Source organism: Lichenostomus cassidix, chromosome 8 (assembly GCF_008360975.1).
Source record: "Lichenostomus cassidix isolate B80296 chromosome 8, HeHo_3.0, whole genome shotgun sequence".
Lineage (NCBI taxonomy): Eukaryota > Metazoa > Chordata > Aves > Passeriformes > Meliphagidae > Lichenostomus > Lichenostomus cassidix.
The window spans coordinates 2,942,280-2,951,917 of NC_139489.1; the positions used below are offsets into that span (position 1 = coordinate 2,942,280).

At 49.3% G+C, this 9,638-nt stretch overlaps 1 protein-coding gene across 3 annotated transcripts; it reads left to right on the forward strand.

Annotated features, from left to right (window-relative positions):
- The first annotated feature begins 134 nt into the window (after positions 1-134).
- Positions 135-7,484, forward strand: CYP2J2 (cytochrome P450 family 2 subfamily J member 2). 3 transcript variants are annotated; one of them, XM_085067462.1, is made up of 10 exons: positions 135-238; positions 2,405-2,708; positions 3,221-3,383; positions 3,532-3,681; positions 4,192-4,352; positions 4,753-4,929; positions 5,189-5,324; positions 5,510-5,697; positions 6,128-6,266; positions 6,911-7,484. In XM_085067462.1, exons 2-10 carry the CDS (start codon positions 2,520-2,522, stop codon positions 7,084-7,086), a joined length of 1,479 nt encoding a protein of 492 aa, XP_084923588.1. In that variant the 5' UTR covers positions 135-238; positions 2,405-2,519; the 3' UTR covers positions 7,087-7,484. The 3 variants fall into 3 exon arrangements, with proteins under 3 accessions (XP_084923588.1, XP_084923589.1, XP_084923587.1); XM_085067461.1 differs by lacking the exon at positions 135-238 and adding an exon at positions 1,879-2,035; XM_085067463.1 differs by lacking the exons at positions 135-238; positions 2,405-2,708 and adding an exon at positions 1,876-2,035.
- The last annotated feature ends 2,154 nt before the right edge of the window (positions 7,485-9,638 follow it).

A 9,638-nucleotide genomic window follows, 5' to 3' on the forward strand; every position in this document is an offset into this window, starting at 1 on the left:
AGTGCTGGAAGGGTCATGCCTGTGGCAGCTCAGTGCTGGCCCTCAGGAAGGAAGTGCTGGAACAGTGGTTTTGTGGTGGGAAGTCACGAGTTCCACACTTCCCCTCTGTTTCTGGCACAGATTTGTCTCTGTGCGTGACAAGCATGGACAGCGTGGGGCTGAGGAAGTGGGTTGGGATAGGGCAACCTCCATGATGGACACAGAGCTTCTTCCCCTACCAGCTCTCTTCAGATAAGAGGTAATTAAATATGCAACCTGTAGAGAATTTTTCTATTTGTGTGACCAAGCATTTATGTTTAGAAATGCTGTCTCCTGTGTACTTCAGTTTGGAGTATTGTCACAGCAACAATTACTGTTTTTCTGGTCTTTTTTTTTCTTCTCACCTTTCATAAGTTACTTTCTATGGGTACCCGTGTAGGATATGGAATAGTTAACAGGAAAAGAGGATTACATCGAGTTTCATTTCCACTGGTTTTCTCCTCTGTCCCCGGCAATAAAGGCTTTGCTGCGGTACAAAGCAATCCCCGTGCAGTGGCAGATTTATGCCACAGGGGAGAGTCCTCTGCACATCACATCCCTGCCACGGGGATTCTGTCACTGAGCTGTCCTTCCGACTCATCACTTTAATCCTATTGCGTTTTTAATTATTGTTTCACACTCATGGGCTCCCATGTTGTGCTTTTGTCTTTGTTAAAGAGAAAACATAAAAGATTCAGGGACTTCTTTTTCACCTATGAAGTTTTCAAAGCCACTCGGGACTAGGAACTGGTTTCTCTCTAATTTTTTATTCGTTCTGCTGTAGGTCTGACCTCTGGCATGTGGCTACAGCTTGTATTATTTGCACTGGTTTAGCAAATAAATGTTGATCTCTTCACTCTTTCATTTCCAACTTGTGTTTCCTTGTTACTTGAGGGTTTTGTCCCCTATGCATAGAGAATATAAATTATTGAAATAATCTTCTTTTTTTTTCTTTTTTTTTCTTTTTTTTTTTTTTTAAGTCAGTTGGGGATTAAGCAAAATTAAATGCAATGATCCCATACCATAATGGCAGCAGGCACAAATTTGTTTACTTTTTGAATGTATCTTCTCATGTAACTGCTGGGGAACACCTGCACCTCCACGGGCTCATGCCTAAGTGTGTTTAAAAGCCAGAGGTAAAAAGAGAGTTTCTCCTCAAAAGCAGGCTTTTCCCCTTTACATTCCACAGTAAAAGAGATTTGACTTCTTAAGCTTCCCAAGTGTAAGGAGAACACATGTAGGGCATCACTCCAGCGGCTCTCTGCACCTCTGTGCCTTGCCATCAGCGCTGGACAATCCCAACAGGCACAACTGATGCCCCCAAAAGAGAGAAAAGGAACCCAAAACGTCCCCAGAGCAGGAGGTGGCAGCTGGTGACTGCAAAGGGCTGTGGCAGAGCCACGTGGTGCAAGGGCAAAGTGCTGCTGCTCAGTGCTTCTTTCACAATAAAACATCAAAATTCCACGTGGTCTGTGTGGATGAACACCTCCCTGACCCAGAGCTGCTCCTGGCTGGGAAAATGTGGAATATTCTATTGCCAGCTACCAGCAAAGGGCCCCAGCCTGCAGAGCTGGGCATCTGCATCAGCTTCTCAGCACCTGCCTGAGCTCTGTGGGGCTTTGGGAACAACTTCACCACGGGCTGTGACCCAAAGGATGAGGCAAGGGGGAAGGCATGGCTGGAGGGCTCAAGGCATGGCTGCAGCAAGCTGCTCTGCCTGCACTCATCAGAAAGTTATGAAATCAGAAAACGATGGTGCTTAGAAACTGCTGCAGTTCCTAGAGAGCTGTTTACTTGCAGCTCACGTCACGCTGGCACACGGAAACACGAAACTGTGAGTCAGATGGTTTGTGAAAACTTTGTGCAACCTTATCTCGGATGTCCCCTGAGAGCTGGGGCTTGGCCCGGGACTCCTCATAGCAGCGAGGAGCTGCTGTAAACACGGGAAGCACAAGGCTCTCGGAGCAGCTGGAGGCTCCCCAGCACCGGGAAGGAAGCGACGCTGGGACACAGCACAGTGAGGACACCAGGGGAGGAGGGAGCAGAGCTCATCCTGAGAGATGGGCTTGTGGGAACAGCACGGTGAAACTGCCGGAAGGTTTTAATCTCGATCCTGCAAAGCTCATTTCTGTCCTTTAGACAAGGGTGTGGAGCAATGGGGTTTAGTAAAATATGGAGGGGAGGCTGGAGGGGAAAGGGGAAGCTGAGGGTGTTCTGGTTCTTGGTAGTTTGGGGTTTTTTTGTAAATCAGATCAGAGGAAATCTTTCAGTTTAATCAAGGAGGAGTTTAATCCTTTCTGAAAGCTGGGAAAGCAGGAATCTGAACACAGCTCCTAGAGCAGGCCAGCAAAAGCTGCTCCGTGCTGTCTTGTGTTTGCACCCACAGCTGCACCAGCACATCACCCATCTGTCCCTGTCCCTGGGGGCTCAGTGGAGCCCTGTGAGCTCAGCCTGCCCTGACCTGCTGTGGGATCATCCCTGCAGAGCCACATCATCCAGCCATGCTGTGCTTCCTCTGGGACAGCATCTCCCTCCAGACATTCCTCATCTTTCTCTTCGTCTTCCTGCTCATCGCTGACTACATGAGGAACAGAAATCCAAAGAATTTCCCTCCCACCCCCTTACGCCTTCCCTTTTTGGGGCACATCTACCTGGTGGACTTCAAAGACCCCGCGGTCACAGTGGGGAGGGTATGTGTGTGGTGGGCAGTGTGGGGAAGGGATGGAGGGATTGCAGCTACACATCCCTGGCCATGTAGGGAAAAGGATAACCCAAACCCCACAGGTTGTGAAGGCAGACAGGAGGTTTGCCCATGTCATTGACATTTACCTGAGTGCAAGGAATGGGACAAGTGTGGAGTGATGCTGTGGGCAAAGGGAACATGATACCATTGGTGCAGTCACAGATGTACAAACCCCATAGGTGTGAGTGGGGGCTGGATGGGGCAAAACAGAAACTGGAAAAACATAGGACTGAAAAATCAAACATGGAGAGATTTACTTGATTTATGGCCAATTAACACCAACTCCTGATAGCTAATTCAGGAAAAGAGGAAAGAAAAAAGCCTATGCCCTCAGGCAGAGTGAACACATTCTGTCTCCCCTCCCACTCTCATCTTTTCACCCATGTTTCCTGACAGGGCTGTTCTGGTCTCACCAGGCACATTCATTACAAATGTAACCCCTTTTATGTCCCCTCCCAGCTTAGTAAAAGATATGGTGACATCTTTGGCATGCACATGGGCAGCATGAAGTTTGTGATGGTCAATGGGATGAGGCTGGTGAAGGAAGTGCTTGTAAACCAAGGGGACAAGTTCATCGAGCGCCCTGATATTCCCCTGGACGAGGAGATCTTCACCAAGATGGGTGAGTTATCCCTCAAGATGTGCCTCAGCTGTAAGGTCCAAGCCTTGCCCCTGCAGAGGTCTGGGACAGCTGGAGAGAAGGCAGAGCCCTGGAGCTGTTCTCCCTCTGTGGGGGATCAGCCCTGGCTCACTTGGGGTGCTCCTGCCAGGAATCATCTCCTCCAGTGGGCACCTGTGGAAGGCACAGAGGAGGTTCACGCTGAGCACACTCCGAAACTTCGGCTTGGGGAAGAGGAGCCTGGAGGAACGCATCCAGGAGGAGTGCCGGTGCCTCGCTGATGTGTTTAGGGATGAACAGGGTGAGTGCCACAGCCCTCATCAGCTGTGCTAAAGGCAGGAGCTGGTAGGGCCTGTTAGGATTCCACTGCATGCTGAAAAATACCCCACCTTGCAAGGGATGTTACAGCATCCCTGCTCCTTCCTACAGGTGCTTTGCCTTCCAGCTGGCTGGGGAATGCAGCCAGGCAACACCCACTGCATTATTCACAGCCCACCTTCAGCCTGCTCCTCTCTGGGAGGATACACACAATACTGTGTGCTGATGCTTCCTATGAATTCCAATGACATCCTGCAGACCTTCCTTTCCAAAACAAGCATCTCCATAATCTGACTGAACTGGGACCATGGGGGTTGCCCCAAGCTTGGCCAGCTCACGGGATCAGCCAGGCATCCCAGGAAAGCACTGACATAGGACAGTGCCCATGAGGGGCCACTCATTTCATTAGTATTTCTTACTTTACCTCTGACAAGTGTGTTTTCTTCTCCTTTTCTGAGAAGAGTGGAAGAGAACTGATCTTCTTCTTCTGCAGGGAATCCTTTCAACCCTCAGCTTAAAGTCACTAATGCTGTTGCAAACGTCATCTGCTCCCTCGTCTTTGGCAACCGGTTTGAATACCATGATGAGGACTTCCAAAGACTGCTGAAGCTCATGTATGACACCATTGTCCTCCATGGATCTGTCACAAGCCAGGTATAGCCCTCCTGCCACCAACTCAGGGCCACAGTTTCTTCTCTGGAGTCAACCTCAATATTCAGAGTGTTGTCATCACCAAACCTGTCAATCCTTATTCCTTTGCACAGGGTAGATTTGTCTGTAATTTCTTTCTGCCTTCCATTCAAGTTGTGCTGTGCTCACACTGCTCTCTCTCACCCAAAATCACTTTTCCTGCCCACTGAATCCCAACCTGCCTGCTGAAACACTGGATAACAGCCAAGTCACTCCATAGTGAGAATTCTGCTCTTCTGGAGCTGAGCTACTTCCACCAGGTCCAGAAATTTAGCAAGTGCAATTGCAAGCCCCTCAAGTTTTGATGTCAGAAGAGTTTTTAAAGTCCTTTATTTAAGTTATCTTTTTCCTTTTGTGTTCAAAGCTGTACAACAATTTCCCATCTATAATGAAGTACATACCTGGAGACCACCAAACCATTTTTAAAAACTGGAGGTTGTTGAAAGAATATATGCGAAATCAGATCAACAAACACAAGGAGGACTGGAACCCCTCGGAGAGCCGGGACTACATCGACAGCTACCTGCTGGAGATATCCAAGGTCAGCAACTGGGAGAAAACGCTACTGGAGTGGAGCTTAGAAATCAGAAGGGATGGGAAAAAAGCCCAGATTCTCCATCTGAGCTGCCTGTGTGGCCTTTTATGAGCTCAGGACAGACATCAGGTTCAGGCTGCCCATCAGCAGGATGGAGGCACAGGGGGTCAGCAGCTTCTACCAAAATCCTTGGGGTGGTCTGGACCAAGCCTGGTGCCAGGACACCCTCACTGTTCCCATGGCACTAACACACCTTCTTGTGAAGGGCAATGACAGCGAGACATTCCAGGAGGAAGGCCTTGTGGCCTGCACCTGTGACCTGATGTTTGCTGGGACTGAGACCACCTCTGCCACCCTCCGCTGGGCTTTGCTTTTTATGGCCACAAATCCAGAAATTCAAGGTACAGCTAACAAAAAGCCGGTGTGTGCCCTTGCTTTTATCCCTCACAGCCTTTTGGGAGAGCAGTTGGGTATGTCCCCACATGAGGTATAAACAGTGGCCCAGATCTCTTGGTGGACCCTTGCAGCAATAATCCTGTATTGTTCTGAGGGTATTTCCCTGGGCTGATGCTGCTCTTTCCCCCAGCCCGGGTGCAAGCTGAGATTGATGCAGTCATTGGCCAGGCAAGGCCACCAGCCCTGGAGGACAGGAACAACCTGCACTACACCAACGCTGTCATCCATGAAGTGCAGAGGAAAGGCAATGTTATCCCTTTCAATGTGCCAAGAATGGCATCAGAGGACGCCTATGTGGATGGCTACTACATCCCAAAGGTAAGCTGTGGAGCGCTGGGACTCCAGGGAGACTCCCAGCTCTCCAGGCACAGTGTCCCTGCCCTGTCCAGAGTTCACTCCTGGTAAATGTGGATTTTTGCCAGCCAAACAATATTCTGCAGCTCCCTGAATGGTGCCACACCCCCATGCACCTTTGAGGCACAGATCCCAGCCCACAGCTCTTACAGGAACTTTGGACTGAGATTGCAACACATAAAAACAATGCTGATGAAGGAAAAATGCAGTTATATAATTGTACCTGCAGACAGGAAGTAGAAAGATCTGGCCCTGCAGTGGGCTGTTGCACAAATAATTTCAGTACAATTTGACTGTGGATGTTCTTTATGGAGAGGAGAGTGGAAGATAAAACTGCCCCTCCTGCTGCCAGTGCCAGAGAAAGTGGGATTTATTTTTCTTTTCTTCCTCTTAGGGCACTGTTGTAATGACAAATTTAACCTCTCTGCTGTTCGACAAGAATGAGTGGAAAACCCCTGACGCTTTTAACCCTGAGCATTTCCTGAAGGATGGGAAGTTCTGGAAAAGCGAGTATTTTCTACCATTTTCTGCAGGTAAGAATTACTGAATTATGGCGCACGTGTGGGCTTGGGTTTCCAACTGCAGGGTGGAGACAGAGAGGAAAATAGCAATGGAAAGGACAGATACACCCTGGGAGATGCTGCTCAACTGCTCCCATGGCCTCCCCAAAGCACCACAACCACCCTTGGAGCTCTTTCTCGTCTCTCTTCACATGCACAGGAGAGAAACGAGGATGAATAAAAAACCATGAAAACTCCAGAGACTTTAGGAACACCTTCACCAAGGCAAGAGCACCACTCTGTGCTCCTGCTCCCCCATGGCTGAGCTCACCAGGGGCCTCACTGTTGCCACCACAGGGTTCCCCAGCCAGCAGCTTCCCTGGGGAAGTTGCATTTAGCAGCCATTTCCCACACCAGCATCACACACCTTCTCTGGTAGCCCTCTTTGGTGAGCTCTGCCAGGTGTATGTGTGTGTGAAATGTCCTCACAAAGTCATGCTATTTGGGGGGGCAGTCCATGCTGTAATGCCAAAGTTTTTATTGGGAAGCTTAGTTTGGGTGCAAAAACTCATCCAGTAATGGGGTAACACAGCTGGACCACAGTCCTAAGGGCAGGCAGAAACATTTTCAGCTGCAGCAGCACAGTCTGAGGATGCTGTGGGTTGCTGTCTCCACAGGGAAGCGTGCCTGCCTGGGAGAGGTGCTGGCCCGTGCCGAGCTCTTCCTCTTCTTCACATCCCTGCTCCAGAAATTCACCTTCCTGGTGCCCCCAAACACCACACCCAGCCTCCAGCCCATGTTAGGCATCGCAATAGCTCCACAGTCCTACAAGATCTGTGCTGTGCCTCGGTAGGGAAGCCTTGGTCACCATCCCCACATGGAAAATCCTTTCTCAGGGGTGCTAAAACCAGCTCTTGACAGCTCCAGGAGGAGGCTGGGTGGTTTCTTTATCTCAAAGCAATTGCAAAATCATTTCTTTTACAAGTAGACTGTGCACTCAGTATCCCATTTTAATCCCACAATGATCATGGGATCAGCCTGGGAGCTGCCAGGACATTTCTAGGCTTGCCCTGTGGCACTGTAAATGAATAAGGGGCTTCAGGCTTTCCTAATTGTAGGATGGATGGCCATGGTTCACCTGGGCAAAATGAGTGACACTTTAGAGGTTGCACTGTTGAGGCTGTGGCTGGGTACAGTGGGAAGAGCAATACCAGCCTCTGTTTTATAACACTAATACAAGGATTAATTCAACATTTCCTTAAGATGTACTTCTCTAAAAAACAGTCACTCTGTCACATCTCTGTCTCATGAATCAATAAATCTTTATCAAAACGTTTTTGTCATGAAGTGTTCTGCAAAGCAAAGACCAACACAGGCCATATCCAGCACTGGCTGTGGCCTTTGGTCATGCCCTGTCTTTCTGCTGCTGCACTGCTGCAGCACTGCAGGAGGTTGGCACTGTTAAGAGCAAAGGCAATTCCTACAGAACTGATGGTAAAAAATGACCCTGAGATCACAAGGAAACCAGAATGACAATATGCAAAATGTTCCTTGTTTACCTGCCCAGCATCACGGAGTGGCTGCTGTGTCCAGGGGCAGCAGGGTGAGCTCCAGCAACACACAACACACAGTGAAGCTGCTGCACTCAACAGTCCAATGAGGAAAATGCCTTGGAAAATAACAGCAACAAATTACTATTTTAAACCATTGCATACATAGTGAAACAGTCCCACAATTGACAACCAGTGGTTAAAACCAGTAAATGCCTTGAACTGGGAAGCAGCTGCACCACAGGACCCCATTGAGGCCTCCAGGCAGAAGCTGCAGTTTCCAGGAGCAGGACCTGGACTGCCTCAGGAAATCAGCACAGCACCAGGAACACACCTCCAGCTCCTGCTGAGGAAATGAGCAATCTTTTCCTCTTCATTTTCAATTTTCCCTGGAGTACTGCTCACATGTTTCTAGAGGAAGGAAATTTCTCCCAGGTGAATGTGGTTTCTGGCAAAGCTCCTTCAGCACATGGCTGGATAGGGGTATTCTGCTGCCTCCTGATTTTCTGTGCCAGTGGAAATAAGAGCTTGGACTGAGATAGTGTTTTCTGGTACTTGGGGTTGTTTCACAGACCCTTAAGGTGGAGAAATGGGAACACATCGTTGGACCCAAAACAGTCCATTTATAAAACTCAGACTTGTCTCATCCCACTTCTAGTGAGAACCTGGTCAGCCCCAGCCCTACATCCCTCCCCATGCCAGCTGCCCTCCAACCTGCTGCTGGCACTGGCTCACACACCTTCCCTTCCCACCAGAAACAAGAAAATCCATTTGACTTTCTAGACTTGATACCCTTTCTTTTCCTTCCTTGGGAAAAGCAGAAGGGGAAGGCTGGAGGTGAGCTGTGTGCCTGGAATTGACTGGGAACAGGGGAGGGGAGCAGTGGTAAGTTCCTGCTGTGTGCTGCATTTCCAGTTTGCAGGTGTCATCTGACTTTTTCCCTCCCAATACTTTGCTCAGATTTCCATTTCCTTTCTCAAGCTGCTGCTCTATCCAAAAGCTTCCTCCCTAGGCCCCTGCTGGGTTAGGTAAATTCAAAAAAAGAATGCATTTCACAGGCTTCTTGAATATTTCACCCCTCCACCAAAACCATCTCCTGCACATGACTGACCTCAGCTTCTCCTTTTCTTTGCACTCAGGGCTTCAATCCTGCACTTGCCTTCCAGGGACACCCCTCACCTCAACACAAATCTCCTGCTGCAGTGCTTGGCTCTTCAGGAACTGCCAGGAAAGCTGCAAGCAAGCAGGGTCAGGGCTGAACACATCCTGCAGCTCAGCTCAGGCTTCCTGCACAGCTGAGCACCTCTTCCCCTCCCTTCTCCCTCACACACCTGCAAGTTTTGGTGTTCAGTGTCTGAAACTGCTTTTGTGTCCAGCCTCAGAAAGCAGGAAAAACAGTTCTTCCATAGTGGCTTCAGGCTCTCTGGACAGGTCCTTCCACACTGAGGAATCAACACAACTCCTCATCCTCAGATCTTCACTCTGGAGGGCTGAAGGCTGCCTGCTCTTTCCCAGCATCACTCTGGGTTGGGGGTAGTGCTCAGGGAATGAGAGCTGACAGTGAGACCAAGGCTGGAGCACACAAATCACCTGCTGGGGAGGGCAGTCAGTTTTCTTTTCCAGGTAAAAAGTGATTTTCAAGCACAGTGATTTAGAGCTGTACCTGTCCCCTGAGCCTTTGAGGTGGGGCTGAACACAGGCAGAGAGCTTCACTGACCTCAGCAGCAGTAAACAATTGCTGAGGCTCCTTCACAGCTATCTATAGTAGGGTTTAATCTTTTCACTTCACAAGGTCCCTTGCCCAGCTCTGAGACAATTGTCTGTGGGCTGAGCAGAGGAAACCAGCTTTGGGTGG

Coding starts and splice junctions, on each gene's coding strand:
- CYP2J2 (XM_085067462.1), top strand. CDS start 2,520: ATGCTGTGCTTCCTCTGGGACAGCATCTCCCTCCAGACATTCCTCATC. Junction 4,353..4,752: donor ATGGATCTGTCACAAGCCAG/GTATAGCCCTCC, acceptor TTGTGTTCAAAG/CTGTACAACAATTTCCCATC. Junction 4,930..5,188: donor ACCTGCTGGAGATATCCAAG/GTCAGCAACTGG, acceptor CTTCTTGTGAAG/GGCAATGACAGCGAGACATT.